At 38.6% G+C, this 19,219-nt stretch overlaps 1 protein-coding gene across 2 annotated transcripts in view; it reads left to right on the top strand.

Annotated features, from left to right (window-relative positions):
• The window catches only part of LOC126092315 (cadherin-23-like), a 517,289-nt gene that overhangs the window by 477,493 nt on the left and 20,577 nt on the right, over positions 1-19,219 (top strand). For both annotated transcript variants that reach the window (XM_049907844.1, XM_049907845.1), the window contains exons 29-31: positions 235-350; positions 8,162-8,328; positions 11,892-12,098. In XM_049907844.1, coding sequence (XP_049763801.1) covers positions 235-350; positions 8,162-8,328; positions 11,892-12,098 — 490 coding nt within the window. The remainder of the gene's footprint in view (positions 1-234; positions 351-8,161; positions 8,329-11,891; positions 12,099-19,219) is intronic.

Below are 19,219 nucleotides of genomic sequence, written 5' to 3'. Positions count from 1 at the left end.
ATGACTGACAAACCCAGGCACAAAATTTCTTTATCTACAGGATATTGCTGGCATTACACCTTTGCGCTTTAGGTGGTTGAGCTGAAATGTTAACTTGTATATCCAAGCATATTCTACATTTCAAGTGAATTTGAAGTTTGTTGCATGTCATCATCATGATGTTACAATTTTAATAGCCAGTAATGTACTTAGGTACATAGCCAATTAATGATATGTTTTATTGCTTTCTTCTAGATGTATTTGGTCATTATGCAGATGCCGAAGTGCAGGTGCATGTAATATCAAATATTCATCGAGTCACATTCCAGTTCCTCAACAACAGGACATATGTTGAGAGCAGAAGAGATATGGCAAGTAAAAGCTAGATATTCTACAATGTTTACAGATTCAATTATCAACAATTGTTTTTCTGTTTAAGTAATTTGAAAACTAATAATAGAGAACTCATTAGCCAGTTTCTTATTATTCATTCTTCTTGCAAATGTGTATATTAGAGTACTATTTTTCTGTGTTATGCACACCCTCTACATTGCACAAATCAAAGGAAAAAAAAAAAAACAGAAAAAATGTAACAGCTCAAAAGATCATGCGGTAAAACTGAAGAAATGTGGCCGAACCATACAAAGTACAATACATCACAAATAACACTGGATGTATTATTCCAAGCAAAGAATGTACTGTATATTTAAATTCAGGTGCAAAATGATTGTGGAAGTTACATACGACACAAGTAAGACCAGTCCAAGCAGCAATGGGAGTGATAATCTGTCTCGACATCAAATGAATACTATTTTTCTAACAATGCTACTTGAGTGCAGAATTGGTCAGGAATAAGGGTTGTGACCAACAACACTCTTCCTGAAAGCATCTCAATTATTCTGTGGTATTCTGCCTAGGAGATCAAGCAGGCCAGTCCATACACTGAAATGTTTACTGTTGAAGATGAAAATACTGTGTCAGGTCACTGATTCACTACAAAATGTAACACAAAAAATTCATTCCTAGAAGGTACCATGCTCAGGTACTACACACCATTCTCATCAAGTCCCAGTTTAAAAGTCAAAATTTCTCAAAAGAAACCGTTGCCATAATTTCCAGGTTAACATTTGGCGACGAATGTTCTCTGTCTCATGTGCATAGAGTTAGCATCAATGAAACAGCATTAGGTGATTGTGACAAGAGTCAAATGGAAATTTAAAGCACCAGTTGTTCTCTTGCAACCAATAAGAAGTTACAATGACAGCAGCTGAGTTCATTATGTATTCAGTCCCCAAATCATATTATTTATCTTGAGGAACAAAGTATTCCTAATGATTGGAAAAAAGCACAGATCATCACCATTGTCAAGAAGGGTCGTCAAAGAGACACACAAAACATTCCCCACACATCTCTGGTGATGGTCTGTGGTAGAATTTTGAACATGTTTTATGCTTGTATATTATGACATTTCTGGAAACTGTAAATCTCCTCTGTAGGAACCAACATGTGCTCTGAAAACAATGATCATGAGAAACCCAACATGCTCTGTTCATCCACCAGGTGTAGAAAGTAGTAGATGCAGGTGCCCGGATAGGTCCTTAACTTCTGGAAGGCATTTAATACAGTTTACAGTTCTGCACTGCTGCCTAATGAACAAATTACATGTGTACAGAATATAAGACAGACTGTGTGACTGGATCAAAGACTTTTTAGCAAACAGAACACAGCATGCCATTGTGAACAGAGAGTAGTCTTCAGACATAAAAGTAACTTTGGGCATGCCCCAGAGGAGTGTTGCAGGATCATTGCTTTTTACAATATGTATAAATGACCTTGTAGATAATGTCAGAAGTTCCATGAGGCTTTTCACAGATGATACTGTTGTCCACAGAGAAGTTACAATGCTACAAAACTGTAGTAAAATGCAGGAAAATATACAGAGGATTGATGCTTGGTGCCGGAAATTGCAATTGACTTTCAACATAAAGAAATGGAATGTATTGTGAATACATAGACAGACAAGGACCTATTTTATGATTAAAAAACTGCAGAACAGTCACAGGAAGCAACTTCCATAAAATATCTAGGAGTATGAATATGGAGCAATTAGAATTAATCTTGACTAAGGCACCTGCCAGGCTGAGATTCATTTGGAGAATCCTCAGGAAATGTAGTCCATCAATGAAGTTGCTTGTAAAACATTTGTTCAATCAATAACTGAACATTGCTTGTCAGCACGGTATCCAAACCAAATGGGACTGATTAAGGAAATAGTGAAGATCCAAAGAAGAGGAGCATGTTTCATTACAGATGCATTTAGTAATTGTGAAAGTCTCATGGAGAAGCTCAACCAACTTCAGTGGCAGTTGCTGCAAGAGTGGCATACTGCATCATGGTGTGGTTTATTGTTAAAGTCCTAAGGGCCTAGAAGAGTCAACCAGTATACTCACAAAAAGCCCATGAAGATAAAATTAGAAAGATTTTAGTCTTCACAGAGGCCTAGCAGAAATTGTTCTTCCCGTAAACCATATGCAACTGGAACAGGAAAAAGGGGGAAGTGACACTGGTACACAAAGTACAAAATACCCTCCACCACACACTGTAAGGTGGCTTGTGGAGTACAAATGTAGATTTCACTTTTCAGTCAGAATAATTTGCTACTTCTTACAGTAATTATTGAATTCACATCGGAAAACAATTTTACAATTTGAATTTCAGTATAAATTAATTTATGGCCCTTGTAAGATGATATTTTATAATATTTTAATATGTGTTAAATACAATAATTGTTGCAGCATGTGTTACTACCTGTTGAGCATTCTAGTTGGTTCAGTAAAGAGATTTTTGCTGAAGACTTAATCTTAAAAATTTAATATAACTAATTTTGCACACTAGGGTAACTATTTTATTGTGCAGTTGTCAATACCCACATACTATGAGCACAAGGTGTCATGCACCAATGTCTACAACAAAGTTAAAAAAGACATGATTGTCAGTGGTACTTAAGGGTGTAGCTCCCAAGATACAGAGACCAACTTGTCAAAAGGCATCCTTCAATTCACATCTGATGGGTGCTAAAAGGTTTTAGTGACTGGCTTCTTACCAAATGAAGGCTCATCTGTCATCACTTCATGATATATATCAAGGCTCATCCAGAAAGAAAATGAAACTTTATCAATCTGAAAGCCATTGTAAAAATTGGTACACCTACTTGTGAACACTCGTTCAAGTGATGACTGATAAGTGCACAAGTAGCTGATCATATTAAACACACACCACCTTTGTGAAGTCATGTGAGTGCAATGCAGCCATTGTTAGTCACTGAGGGGAACATCCTATGTGCTGAATATGTGATTAAAATTTGTTGCTACAGCTTGCAGCCAACAGAAGGAACAACAATTGGCAACTCAAACATCTCTTGTCTGAATTTTATCTGCCTCACGTGTGACACCTCTCCTCCATATCACTAAGTCAGAAAAATGATACCTCAAGACTATTAATTTATCACAACAGTCTCATTTCAGTTTCACAGCACAAGTTCCCACCCTACTCTTAGACATGTAGCTATTACTGCGTACAGATGCTGCCAATAGACTGCAGTGCCACAAGTTTTGTGTGATAATTTTTGTGACATTATAGTATTAACAACAGTAATTTTTGTGGCAGTCCCATTATGATTCCTTAAGTTCTAGTTTTGTAATTTTCCTTAGCTTATGGAAAGCATTTTACAGAAATTAGTGACATGCCTCTGCAAGTACTTCTCTCTCTCTTGTATAAATAGTCATTTCTCACTGCAATGTTGTAGTACATATTGGCTCAGCACAATTTGAGTTACACAAAAAGTTTATGAAGATACTCTGCCCTGTCATTTAATCATATTACAGAGAAACAAGCATCATCTGGTCCTATCAAGGATGTATGTTTTTTTAAAGTGTAATACAAAGAAATTATTTAACATTAATGTTAAAGCCCTTGAAGTCTTTGTAGACTCTTCTACAGCATTGTAATCATGTTTTATGCTATTTTTGAGAAAAGAAAAATACTGCTAGTAACAGAAGACAGTAATGATCATATATATTATGAAACAATCATCACAACATGAAGCTTTTTTTTAAAAAAAAAAAAATCAGTATTGCAGAAATCATGCAGCCTGCAAAAGTTATTCAACTAAGGCATTTCATCAAATTGAAAGTGAGTGTTCTCCAAATTAACTATATTACCTATCTATAGTTACATGCTTATTGTATTTTTTTTTCTTTTTAGTAGACTATTTTGTATGGACTGTGGAGTTGTATGAGAAGTAATAAGATGTATGTAGATATGAGTATTGTCAAAATTTAATTGTAATCCATTTTTCTTGAAAAATATGGACAACTTTTTCATCTTCTAACAGAGCACCTGCACGATCATATTTTATGTGTTTCATAAACAACAGAGGGCCTTTACCTTTGGTAAACCATGTTGATTGTTTAAAATTCTGAGTGCCTATTTCTATGTGACATGAAACAGAGATTCTCTTATGCAGATAAGACAAAAACTATAAACCTTCTGTGTCTGCTATCCTACATTATTTCAACTTTTGCTTAGGGATATCATAGTCCACACAATCAAAAGACATAGTCAAATTGCAAAATATTCCCAATACTAATAATTTCTTATTTATTAATTCTAGTACAGACAGAGTGGCATGAGTGTATGCACAGGGATTTTCAGCAGTCGGCTAACTGGTCCTCATTTTTATAATGGTACTTTTAGTTCTTTAAATTACTAAGATTTGCTTCCTGAAGTGTTAGAAGAACTGGAAAATAGTCAACTTTTGGAATAAGTGCAGCCAGTTAAGAGAAACTGGGTATTGCAACAAGATGGAGCATCCCTGCATTATGGAGTTACAGTGACTGACTTTCTATGCGAAAACTTTAATGAATGGATTAGAAGCCTGGGTACTATTGCAAGGCCTCCATGATCCTCAGATATCACACGTATTGATTTTTCATTCTGGGGTTTACCAAAAAATGATGCTTATTTCATAAAAATTAGTGATGTTGGGCATTTGAAGGAATGCATCCTACCAGAATTTGAAAAACCTACATTCCTGAAAGATTTGTAACCAAATTTGCAAATGATTGTAGAAAACATGCCATGTTTGCATAGAAGAGTGTGGGGACCACTTGAGCATCATTTGTAGGTTCATTTAACTCTACATGCATTGTTGTGTTGATAATGAATTTGTTTTTTCATTTGTTTAGTGTTATTGCACCAAACACATTATTTACAACTGACTTAAGGGCAACTTGTATATAAGCAGAGCAGTGGTGATATGAGCTGCTAACTGAAAAATCAACTGACACAAGTGAATTTGAAAAAGGGTAGATGTTATTGCCATGTGCCTGGAAATAGACAACTCAGAAATGGTGAAGATGTTTGGTTGTTAGCGTACTACAGTTGTGAGCATCTATGGAAAATGATTGAAGAATTGTAAAACCATGAGTGGGCAATAAGATGTTGACTGTCAGTGCCTCATCACACAAATTGGAGGTCAACCTTACCTGGCCTGTAAAGCTGGGTAAGCAGTGATCTGTTGCAGATCTAATGACAGTGTACAATCTTGGTACAAGCACAAGTGTTTTTTTCAAAGCACACAGTTCAATGCATGTTGTTGAACACAGGGCTCTGCAGCAGACAGCTCCTGAATGTTTCCATGTTGACCCAGTATCATCATTAATTACCACTGTAGTAGACATGGGAACATAGAGACTGGACCATGGATTAATTGCAACATGTCTTCTGGTCAGATGAATCATGTTTGTTGCTACTCCAGTTCAGTGGTTTTTTCTGGATATGCCATTATCCATATCAATGCCTGCTCAAAGCGTACCTCACCATGGCCACACACTGATGGGTGCAGTGACGTGCTGGGGGTATCATTCACTTGGAATCTGTGGCACTGAAGCACTGTAACAGCTGTTGACTACATAAACATTATTGTGGGCCATCTGCTTCTCTTCATACTTGATGTCTTTCATGACAACAATGACTTTTTCCAGCAGTATAACTGTCCCTTTCACAAGGCCATAATCATGCTGTATGGTTCCATGCTGGTGATAGTGTACACATATTGCCATCTTGGCAACCAAAACCTTCTGATCTGAACCTGATGGAACACATTTGGGACACTACTGGGCATCAGCTCCATGCTCACAAACCGGCAGCCCTTAATTTACACAAATTGCATGACCTGTACATAGACCTTTGGTACCACATGCTTCCAGAAACCTATCATACATTCTTAACTAGTTTTGGGGATATGTCATTTAAGCTCATCCAATTTTTACTTTTCTCTCATTTTATTATATTTCTGACTTATGACTCATCTGTAGGTGACAGAAATACACATTCTGTAGTCACTGTGGAAATTTTCATGGTATCTGCTATCATGATGTTTTGCTATTTGAACAGTCCATCCACTACTGCTATGTTGTGCTCTTTGAATATATCACATACTTCATAAGGCTCATTCAATTTTGTACCTTCCATTGTAAGTGCTATGTTTCAATGGACTGCTACATCTGACTCTTTCTTGTTCCAGAGATATGTTAAGAAGTTACAATTTTATGTATGTAATATCTGAATTTTGCCTCCCTTAAGACCCTGCTATAAGTTTTATTCATGTCCATATACTGGTAATTCCTTTGTTAGATATCTGAGTGCCTCATAATCTTTACACACTTCCATTTGTTCCACCCTGATGTGAATAAGTTTTGCAGTGATGCTGTCTTTACTGAACTTTGTTTAAATACTTCCAAGCCATTTATATGTCCTAGTCTAGTCTATCTCTGTTTCATCATTTTACATGGGCTTACCATATACTCCAATTTTTTGGCAATAGTGATACATAATTATTACATCTACAATTTACACAGCTCTTCATATTCTCAGGTATGTTAGTGATTACATAGTCTTTTATTGCATGCTGTATCTTTACATTTTGTTAAGATATTCGTACATGTCTGAAGGTTGAAAGTAAGTCTTGTAAGTTTCTTTCACTAATGTTTTGTCTCACCTTCTGTCATAAAGCTTGTGAATTCTCCTCTAATCCTGCTCAGTAATACTTCAAACTCCAACAGAAAGTTATCTGCCTTTGTGCAATAAGAGCAATATATGCCCAGCAAAAGACTTTTTTCTCTGAGACGTGTATTTACACTGCTGTTGCTTTGAACACCAGTTGTGAACAAGTGGTACTTGGTAAAAATGCTGTCTACCACTTTATTATCCACACATTAATGAACAGAAAAAAACTTGAAAAGGGCAATTGATAAATATAAAGATAGCAGAGAAACAATTCTGACTCTGTGGATACTAATGAAAGAATTGATAAATAAAAACTACACTATATTAATGATGTTGGTGCACCTAGAGGAAGCTATCGACAAAATAAAGCGGAACAATATGTTAAAAACAATGAGAATAATTACAATAAACTAGAGAAAAAGAAGTATAATCTAGAATAATCAACAAAGAGTGTTAAGGTTGACCCCCAAGAAACACAAATATAACCAAAATCGGCACTAAAAAGGTATTTGATTGATTTTTGTAACTTTGGTGTAAAATAATATTTTTTATTGCAATTTTCATTCCTGGCATGTATATACTGTGACTGGGCAAGGTTATGTAATTAAAATACCATGTATTGTTGTATAGGATACTTACGATATTACATGTGAAAAAATTTAAGGAGTAAAATAGTAGAAGCCTTGAGTTGCTGATAGGCACATAAACAAGACTGAGAACTTTTCTAGGGCAACACCACATCATCATTCATCTTACATCCATAACCACTTTCCTGCAGTTGCCCATTTCAGTTCTGTCCCCCTCCCCCCATCAGTCCAGTCATTCACATCATTGTAATTGGACACTGCAAAAACGTACTGCTCAGGGTCCCCATGCTCCATTCCTATCCTGTGCACCTACTATCCTCCCACACTTATATTTCATGCACCATCTGTCTCCCCCAGCCATCAGCCAGTCTTTCCCAACCCTTCCTCTCACTCCCCACAACTGATCTGCAGTTTCGTGAGTTGGTACCTTTACTCCTTAAATTATTTACAGTCTTCTAGCACTTCCAACTACTGAAACAATAACTATGGAATTCAGAGTATCATGGCAATATTCATTTTTGTTTCAGATGGAAGACATTTTCAGTGATGTATTCCAGTATGACTGTGGCATTGAAAGCACCAAGCAAAGTGTTGATCCTTCAAGTGGACTGGCACTAGCAGATTCAACTGATGTAATTGCTCATTTCGTTGATGCTGTAGGGAAACATCCAGTTGAGAGAGATGTAATCACACGGTAAGCTCTCCACCGGAACACAATATCCCCAGAACAGTTTTCCACTGACTTTGTTGCATACATAAGACTACCAGCAAAATCAGGATTTTAATGTTTCAGTTCAGGAAAATTCATGGTTTTGATCACCATTACATATTTCATTGAGAACTTCACTGCTACCTGTGTAAATTTTAAATGCCTTTCTGTGCCATATGTGAATGAGAGTCATCATACTTCTGTTGAAGATTTCTCCTTTTTTATGCATGGCATTGTCAAATTTAGTCTAGATCAAGAACTCCTACATTGAATTTAGAACATTTGATGTGTACTAATACACACCTCAAAAAAAGTTTTGCATCACATTGGATCCAAGAGCTCTGGAACCTGTACAGAAAATCAGAACAGAGATCAACCTAAACATCATTTCTGCCCTATTTATTGCTCATGAAAAACACAGATTGCATGTTGTACCACCATACAGTGAGATCTTCAGGGGTGGTGGTCCAGACTGCTGTACACACTGGTACCTCTAATACCCAGTAGCATGTCATCTTGCATTGATGCATGCATGTATTTGTGGTGGCATACTACCCACAAATTCATCAAGGTAATGTTGGTCCAGATTATACCACTCCTCAATGGCGATTTGGCATAGATCCCTCAGAGTGGTTTGTGAGTCACATCATCCATAAACAGCCCTTTCCAATCTACCCCAGACATATTTGAAAAGTTTCATGTCTGGAGAACATGCTGGCCACTCTAGTCAAGCACTGTTGTTATCCTGACAGAAGCCATTTACAAGATGTGCAGGATGGGGGTGCAAACTCTCAACCATGGAGATGAATGCCTCGCCAACATGCTGCCAATATGGCTGCACCATTGGTCGGAGGATGGCATTCACATATCGTACAGCCATTACGGTACCTTCCATGACCACCAGTGGCATACATCGGCCCAATGTAGTGCCGGGGAACCCTCAACTTGCTGCACTTGCTGGACAGTTGTCTAAGGCATCTCCGACGATTGTCTGGTTGAAAGCACATGTGACACTCATCGGTGAAGAGAACGTGTTGCCAATCCTGAGTGGTCCATTCTGCATGTTGTTTGGTTCATCTGTACTGCACTGCATGGTGTCATGGTTGCAAGCCATGGACGTCAGGAGTAAAGTTGCGTATCATGCAGCCTATTGCGCACAGTTTGAGCTGTAACACGATGTCCTGCGTCTGCACAAAAAGCATTATTCAACATGGTGGCGTTGCTGTCAGGGTTCCTCCAAGCCATAATCCATAGGTAGTAGTTATCCATTGCAGTAGTAATCCTTGGGAAGCCTGAACGAGGCATGTCGTTGACAGTTCCTGTCTCTCTATATCTCCTCCATATCCAAACAACATCGCTTTGGTTCACTCTGAGACACCTGGACACTTCCCTTGTTGAGAGCCCTTCCTAGCACAAAGTAACAATGCAGACATAATCAAACCACAATATTGACCGTCTAGGCATGGTTGAACTACAGACAACACAAGCCATGTACCTCCTTCCTGGCGGAACAACTGGAACTGATTGGGTGTCAGACGCCTCCGTCCAATAGGTGCTACTCATGCATGGTTGTTTACATCTTTGCGCAGGCTTAGTGACATCTCAGAACAGTCAAATAAAATAGGAAAGGGCCAATATCCACAGTCAGCGTCTATCTTCAGGAGTTCTCGTAACCAGGGTGATGCAAAACTTGTTTTGATGTGTTTGTGATTGAAAACCATAAATTATTTGGTTAATGTATGAGATAAAAAATATATTGAATGCATAGGGAAAATCAGGTTTTATGTCGGTATTACAATAGGCAAAGAAATTACTCTGGATTGTATTTTATATGCCGATGATGTCACAATTGTAACAGAGGAAAGTCATTGGAAAAAAATACAGCAGCAAAATTGGTCAGCCATTTTAATTCTCTGGGATGTGATATCACATGCAAGTATGATGATGAGAAAGCAAAAACAAGGAAGAAAAAGGAAAGATACATGGGACAATAAAGAGATACTTTAGAAAGAAGACACAAAAAGCAATTTGTGAAGATTTCTAAAGTAATGGCCATCCCCACATTACTCCATGAAAATGAGTCAAGGGTCTTTTACAAGCAACAAGAAAGTCAGATCCAGGCAGCTGAAATGAAGGCTTGTGAAAAGATGCACCAAAGTAGATATATCAATAAAGACTGACATATTTAACAGAAGAAACAAAATTGAAGACAACAAATGAAAATGGAGTGAACATCTTATCAGAATGAACAATCGAACACTACCTTATGAAGTCAGAAATTACAATGAAATATGATAAAGAAAGACAGGAATGCTGTGACAACAAGTGTAACAAGTGCCAACAGCTACCTGCACAATGTAAATCACAGTGGTAGTACTCCTGATCAGTGCATGCATGCTGAACTATTTCCATCTTCCACCAAAACTGGGTTTGAGCTAATTAGACGAAAGTGCCCCTTTGTGAGACAACTATGTAGGCCCATTCTGCATTGGCAGCCAGTGGTTCCAGAACAGCCAGCTACATTGGGAAGACATTGCCTGGATGATGCACTACCACAATCAGCCCTACTACTCTTTGCCATTATTAGGAAGTTGGACTTTTCAAAAGTGATGTTGCCATGTGGAGAGAGCTTGGTATTCTGTTTTTCCTACATCTCTCACACTTGGAAAGTGTCAGACTTAGTGTCATTATAACAAACTTCATTCATACAGGCTCTACAGAATTAAACCTGTGTCTGTTATTTTTGGAACTGAGTTTTTTGAGGATTCAGTTGGTCAAGGAAGTTATTCTTCAGAAATTAGTTAATGTGACATGTTGCAAATAAAACTGTTGAATGGTGGACATGTGACATAACTGAAGTAAGGGGCATATCAGACAAGGCCAAGGATGAGATGGGCACTATAACTGAAAAAGTTCTAAAGTTAAAGTACAGGAGAAGAAACATGAATATTTTTCTCTGGAAATAAATAACTAATAAGATGTGAGCAGTACTCTGTCTGAGATAATTCCACTGTTATTAACATGAACCTTAATTATCTGCATCCATGTACATTAGGGAAATGGAAAAATATTATTTAGTGCTCTTAGATAGCTAATTAACTCTGAAAAATGTTGAGGATAGTTAACTGGAATTCATATCTGTAACTACATTTGTTGGGATGAATTTTCACTCAGTTTAGACCAAAATTCTTGCATACACATGCTTTTCATCAGTATCACATGACATTTTGATGGCCTATCTTTAAATTATCATCCTTATTTTCAGTCTTATGCTAGATGTATTGTATTGCAGTTCTGAAGATAGCATGTTATCTCAAAGAAATTATAGATAAATAATTATTGTCATAAAAAATTCTTCCATAGTGGTACAAACTGAATCAACATGTTTATAAAATATTTCTGTCTCACAAATTTCATTCCTCTTAAGACCTAATAAGAATGTGATGCACCACCCATAAAAAGTTAAGACTTTAAGAAATGTATATCTTTATGATGGATTACCTGAAAGAAAAATTATATGATAAAAAAAAGACAATTACATTTTTCAGGCAATTTTATGAGCAAGACACCTTCATCCAGCTGCAGTCAAGGTTTTGGATAGAGCTGAACCTTAACCTTAAGAGTTACCAGGAAGTAGGCAGCAAAGATGCTACAAACATAGAAGGCATTCTAACCATAATATTAATTGTGGTTTCAGCAGTGCTTGGAACAATGGTAATAGTGCTGTTCGTGGCATTCTTCCTCCGAACAAAAACGTAAGAATGATTGGATCTTTTTGCATTTATATAAATTTTCTGATACTGATATTTGACAAAACTGTATCAGAGTCGCTTTTCCATGTTAAGTAATTACAGGCAAAAGAGCGATAAGTTTACTTTTATTATCCTGAGTTTCTGGTGCCTTTGAAATGTATTCTATAGACTTAGAGCAACATATATCTCTTTTAATAAGTCTATAAGCTTAATTGCACATGCTATTATTATTACAATAAGCATCCCAATTGTTATACCAAGGGAAATTATACTGAAATTGGAAATTCACTTTGTTACAGAGACCCATAAACACACTAGCCATTGCCATATTTTTCTTTCTCAAAATTTATTCTCCATATAATAATTATGAACATTTTGGGACATGAACAAGCAAAACTGACAAAGTGCTATCATCCACTAGCAGATGAATGATGGGTGGTATATAGAAACATGTAACTGGTCAGAAAATTTATTTAGCTTTCAAGGAACCATTCTTCATCAAGTCTCTTTCCCCATGACAACAGCATCCCATCTTACAGTGAAGAACTTTGAATGCAGCATGCTCTGATAATGCTTCTCTATGTCCATTGTTGATGGTCAGTGATATACATTTCTTATTCTTTCAACAGATGCACGTTACTTGAGTTTCAGATGTGTTCCTACCAATCATAATCAGCTAGACTGCAAATGAAAGACTTTTCTAAGTACAAAAGTAAATAACATCATTCAGAAATATTATGTGCAATAATACAAAGCTGTTATTCATTCCTGACCATAAAAAATTATAAACTGGAAGTTTAGGAGCAACCTAAAGTTTTAGTGCGAAATCAAAAACAGTGCCCACCAAACAAAGAAAAAGAGACCAAAATCATGAACCTAATTAATACAAATATAATATGTAAAGTATGGTAAAAGCAACCACTCACATTCACTATAGTGATCTGATGTGTGATGCATAAATGAATGTAACAGAAAACAGTATTCACACTAGCTTCCCAGCGAGTGCTGTGTTATTTGGCAAAAGTATGCACTATGCACATTAACATGCACAACCATAGTGAGACATCATTGGGAGCAGTTGCCTGTTCTCATAGAGGTGAGGAGTGGGTAGTGAATTATGCATGAGGTACGAAATGGGTAATGGGATAGTGTAAAGCAGGTCTTTTGACAGATGACTCAGAAGCTACATAACAGGTGACAGGAGTTAAGATGGCAGAGCATATAAGAAATATTAAGATGGAGAGTGATTGAAGAGAGAGAATGTCCACATGGAGGGAGTGGAAGGCTGTTGTGGGAAAATGCAGTACATTATATGGATGGGGAAGGAGTGGTGTAGACAGAAGAGAGACGGGAAAAGGAGAGAAGAGGCAGTGGGAAACAAATCAATGGAGTTTTAGGCTAGGGAGTTGCAAGAGTGCAGGATATCCTTGAAAGGCAGTTCCAACCTGTGGGCTTCAGAGACACTTGGGTAGGAAAGTAATATCAGTTGTTGAAGTCATTTGTGTTTTGGTGTGTGGCACATTTGGCAACTGTATGGTCAAGTTTGGTGGCTCGCCACAATTTGGAAGTAGTCATATGAACAGTTGGTTACTTGTCATGCCCGCATAGAATACTGTAGTGGGATTGCAGCATAGTTGATATATAATGTGGCTGCTTTCACATGCTGCCCTGCCTTTTATTGGGTAGGAAATGCCTGTGATTGGACTGTGGTAGGATGTATGGGTGTATGGAACAGGTCTTGCACCTGAGCTGTCGACAAGGGAATGACCCATGGAGTGCAGGATCTGGAGTAGGGCTGGAACATGAATGGACAAAGATATTCTGTAGGTTTGGGTGATGTGGGTAGGATTTTGGCTAGGAGATCCCGCATCTCAGGGAATGGCAAGAGGTAGCTGGAGCCCTGATGAAGAATATTGTAAAGTTTTTTAAGGACAAGACAATATTGGTTGATCAGAGGACTGCTGGTTGGTGGCTGTTTAACAAGTTTATTGGCATCAAAGGAGGAGATGGCACATGAGATCTGTTTATGTATGAGCTTGATAGAATACTGTCTGTCAATAAAGGCTCTGGTAAGATATAAGGTACATTTCAGCAACTCTTGCTTTCTGCTGCAGATATGACATCCATAGGTTATGAGGCTGTAAGGATGAGACATTTTGACATGGAACAGATGACAGCTGTGCTTGGTGCATTTTATATAAACAGATTTATTTATGGAGATGACTGAGAGGTGGAGATTGACATGTAGGAAGGTGGCAAAGCTCTTTGCTCTTTCCTCCATTACCTCAACATCTACTCCCAAATCCACTTCACCTGCCCCTTCCCAACTCAATGAGTCACCTCTCAGATAGCTCCATAAATATGTCTGTTCACATCAAGCACAGTGCTCCACACTCAAGAACTCAGCAACCACAATCATCCCAGTTACTTCATCATTTTTAAACAAAGGCAGGCAAGGAAACTAATCACAAAAATCTTCAGGACATATATCTGTCACACATTGCCTGTTTATAAACAGAAAATACTCACAGTCTGTAACAGTGACCTCAGTGCTCTCATTCAAACTACTGATAGAATAATCAAGATGTATCCATCTGCTGGCGTTGTAACTGTCTCCACCAGCGTAGGGGATTTACAGAAAATGATGACTAAATCAATCGATGAATTTCTGCGCTCACTGCCAGGTTATCTTGTGACACAATCTACTTTCTACCTTCAGTCCTAGCAAGAAGTGTGGTTTAGGGTTATTATTCTCTTGCACATTGTTAGCCTCAGGATTACTCACTGCCAAATCTTGTACCTGCATATGGAAACTTACTTACATTAGACTTTGCATACTCCTGATTATTTGTGACTTTTAGCTCATTATGAGATTCTAATTTGAGTCATTTCTGCCATTGCAGTCTCACAATTTTACAAACATTAAGTAGTTCTGCTTAGATTCAAATTATTTGAATTTACCATTTAAAGTTCACTCCCATGGAATGCCATTTGATTAGATTATGAAACATATAAAACTATGACGAAATGTGCAATACTGGGATTCAGTCTGAGTGAAAATCTTGAATTATGACAAGAACCTATTGTAACACTTACCAAGAATTATTTAATGTTATAAACTTAGTCACAAATAAATTTACTTGCTAAAATCAATTTGATTATGATTTTAAAATAAAATCCTAAAACAGTAAGTTAAATTTTGTGTATGACAATACGTCTAAAATATCAATTGCCTACACAAATGTAAAACTGGTTGTGATATAGTTCTATTCAAATCACTGCATTTTTCATCAATCTGATACCAACTGTGACCAATCAATTTATTCTGGATTGCTTACTTTAGATGAATATTGCTTTCTTTATCATTCTCTAAATTTTACACAACAATAGTTGGTTCTGGTGTAACGTAATAGAAACTTTTTGGTCTTAAGTCAAAATTGCTCGCAATTATGCATCCCTTTTCATCCAACTTTTTTACCTACATTTTCTTTACCAGCTTTCTTCATATGGTTATCGTTTTCATATTTGATTTCTCTTTCAGAAATTATACCCATCTTTGCTAACATGTATTGAAAGTCAGAACCACCTCTTATTAGCAGTCACATAAAAGGTTTCGTTGGAGATACTATCCATCAACTAATCCTGCAAAGGCTGTATGATAACACTGCTCATCTTAATTTTGACACATTTTTATAAAAGTCTTTTGAAGCAGTTGATGTACATCATTTGAAACAGGTCACAATATCTCACTTCTGACAATTAGTTTCACTTAAAAGAAATGTCTTGATTACTGTTAATTAGTTAAAACATTGATAAAGACATATCAATAACTTTCTTAATACTTTACCAAGACAAAATCCAATTATGGTTTTTTAATCCTCCAATGAGACAGAATCATTTGATGTATGTCATAATAACATTCTGTTTGATTATTATTATGTCACTATTCCATTTATTTTTATTTTTCCTCCCCTTTCAATCAGTATATTATAAAAACAATTTGGATGCAACTGGAACTGGCAATTTGTGAGGGTTCCCAGTGTCATTTGGATGCACTGAACTGTCTCCATTATTAATCACCAACATAACATAAATTTACACAGTATTTAAATTGATATATATACTAAGATGGTACCTGTTCTTTCGGACATGTCCGAAAGAACAGATACCATCTTATTATATATATATACATATATATATATATCTAAAAACAAAGATGATGAGACTTACCAAACAAAAGTGCTGGCAGTCAACCCACGGTTGCTTCGTCAGGAAAGAGGGAAGGAGAGGGAAAGATGAAAGGATGTGGGTTTTAAGGGAGAGGGTAAGGAGTCATTCCAGTGGAAAAAAGGACGGGTATATATATAGTTATAATGGAAGGAAACATTCCACGTAGGAAAAATATACCTAAAAACAAAGATGATGTGACTTACCAAATGAAAGTGCTGGCAGGTCGACAGACACACAAACAAACACAAACATACACACAAAATTCAAGCTTTCGCAACAAAATGTTGCCTCATCAGGAAAGAGGGAAGGAGAGGCAAAGACGAAAGGATGTGGGTTTTAAGGGAGAGGGTAAGGAGTCATTCCAGTCCCGGGAGCGGAAAGACTTACCTTAGAGGAAAAAAGGACGGGTATACACTCGCACACACACACATATCCATCCACACATATACAGACACAAGCAGACATATTTAAAGACAAAGAGTTTGGGCAGAGATGTCAGTCGAGGCAGAAGTGCAGAGGCAAAGATGTTGTTGAATGACAGGTGAGGTATGAGTGGCGGCAACTTGAAATTAGCGGAGATTGAGGCCTGGTGGATAACGGGAAGAGAGGATATATTGAAGAGCAAGTTCCCATCTCCAGAGTTCGGATAGGTTGGTGTTGATAGGAAGTATCCAGATAACCCGGACGGTGTAACACTGCGCCAAGATGTGCTGGTCGTCCACCAAGGCATGTTTAGCCACAGGGTGATCCTCATTACCAACAAACACTGTCTGCCTGTGTCCATTCATGCGAATGGACAGTTTGTTGCTGGTCATTCCCACATAGAATGCATCACAGTGTAGGCAGGTCAGTTGGTAGATCACGTGGGTGCTTTCACACGTGGCTCTGCCTTTGATTGTGTACACCTTCCGGGTTACAGGACTGGAGTAGGTGGTGGTGGGAGGGTGCATGGGACAGGTTTTACACCAGGGGCGGTTACAAGGGTAGGAGCCAGAGGGTAGGGAAAGTGGTTTGGGGATTTCATAGGGATGAACTAAGAGGTTACGAAGGTTAGGTGGACGGCGGAAAGACACTCTTGGTGGAGTGGGGAGGATTTCATGAAGGATGGATCTCATTTCAGGGCAGGATTTGAGGAAGTCGTATCCCTGCTGGAGAGCCACATTCAGAATCTGATCCAGTCCCGGAATGTATCCTGTCACAAGTGGGGCACTTTTGTGGTTCTTCTGTGGGAGGTTCTGAGTTTGAGAGGATGAGGAAGTGGCTCTGGTTATTTGCTTCTGTACCAGGTCGGGAGGGTAGTTGCGGGATGTAAAAGCTGTTGTCAGGTTGTTGGTGTAATGCTTCAGGGAGTCCGGACTGGAGCAGATTCGTTTGCCACGAAGACCTAGGCTGTAGGGAAGGGACCGTTTGATGTGGAATGGGTGGCAGCTGTCGTAATGGAGGTACTGTTGCTTGTTGGTGGGTTTGATGTGGACGGACGTGTGAAGCTGGCCATTGGACAGGTGAAGGTCAACATCAACATCAAGGAAAGTGGCATGGGATTTGGAGTAGGACCAGGTGAAACTGATGGAACCAAAGGAGTTGAGGTTGGAGAGGAAATTCTGGAGTTCTTCTTCACTGTGAGTCCAGATCATGAAGATGTCATCAATAAATCTGTACCAAACTTTGGGTTGGCAGGCCTGGGTAACCAAGAAGGCTTCCTCTAAGCAACCCATGAATAGGTTGGCGTATGAGGGGGCCATCCTGGTACCCATGGCTGTTCCCTTTAATTGTTGGTATGTCTGGCTTTCAAAAGTGAAGAAGTTGTGGGTCAGGATGAAGCTGGCTAAGGTAATGAGGAAAGAGGTTTTAGGTAGGGTGGCAGGTGATCGGCGTGAAAGGAAGTACTCCATCGCAGCGAGGCCCTGGACGTGCGGGATATTTGTGTATAAGGAAGTGGCATCAATGGTTACAAGGATGGTTTCTGGGGGTAACGGATTGGGTAAGGATTCCAGGCATTCGAGAAAGTGGTTGGTGTCTTTGATGAAGGATGGGAGACTGCATGTAATGGGTTGAAGGTGTTGATCTACGTAGGCAGAGATACGTTCTGTGGGGGCTTGGTAACCAGCTACAATGGGGCAGCCGGGATGATTGGGTTTGTGAATTTTAGGAAGAAGGTAGAAGGTAGGGGTGTGGGGTGTCAGTGGGGTCAGGAGGTTGATGGAGTCAGGTGAAAGGTTTTGTAGGGGGCCTAAGGTTCTGAGGATTCCTTGAAGCTCTGCCTGGACATCAGGAATGGGATTACTTTGGCAAACTTTGTATGTGGTGTTGTCTGAAAGCTGACGCAGTCCCTCAGCCACATACTCCCGACGATCAAGTACCACGGTCGTGGAACCCTTGTCCGCCGGAAGAATGACGATGGACCGGTCAGCCTTCAGATCACGGATAGCCTGGGCTTCAGCAGTGGTGATGTTGGGAGTAGGATTAAGGTTTTTTAAGAAGGATTGAGAGGCAAGGCTGGAAGTCAGAAATTCCTGGAAGGTTTGGAGAGGGTGATTTTGAGGAAGAGGAGGTGGGTCCCGCTGTGATGGAGGACGGAACTGTTCCAGGCAGGGTTCAATTTGGATAGTGTCTTGGGGAGTTGGATCATTAGGGGTAGGATTAGGATCATTTTTCTTTGTGGCAAAGTGATACTTCCAGCAGAGAGTACGAGTGTAGGACAGTAAATCTTTGACGAGGGCTGTTTGGTTGAATCTGGGAGTGGGGCTGAAGGTGAGGCCTTTGGATAGGACAGAGGTTTCGGATTGGGAGAGAGGTTTGGAGGAAAGGTTAACTACTGAATTAGGGTTTTGTGGTACCAGATTGTGTTGATCGGAATTTTGAGGTTTTGGAGGGAGTGGAGCTGGAAGTGGGAG

The sequence above is a fragment of the Schistocerca cancellata genome, chromosome 7, assembly GCF_023864275.1.
Source record: "Schistocerca cancellata isolate TAMUIC-IGC-003103 chromosome 7, iqSchCanc2.1, whole genome shotgun sequence".
NCBI classification, from domain to species: domain Eukaryota; kingdom Metazoa; phylum Arthropoda; class Insecta; order Orthoptera; family Acrididae; genus Schistocerca; species Schistocerca cancellata.
Note: the sequence above shows the minus strand (reverse complement) of the source record. Positions and strands in the feature narration are given on the sequence as shown.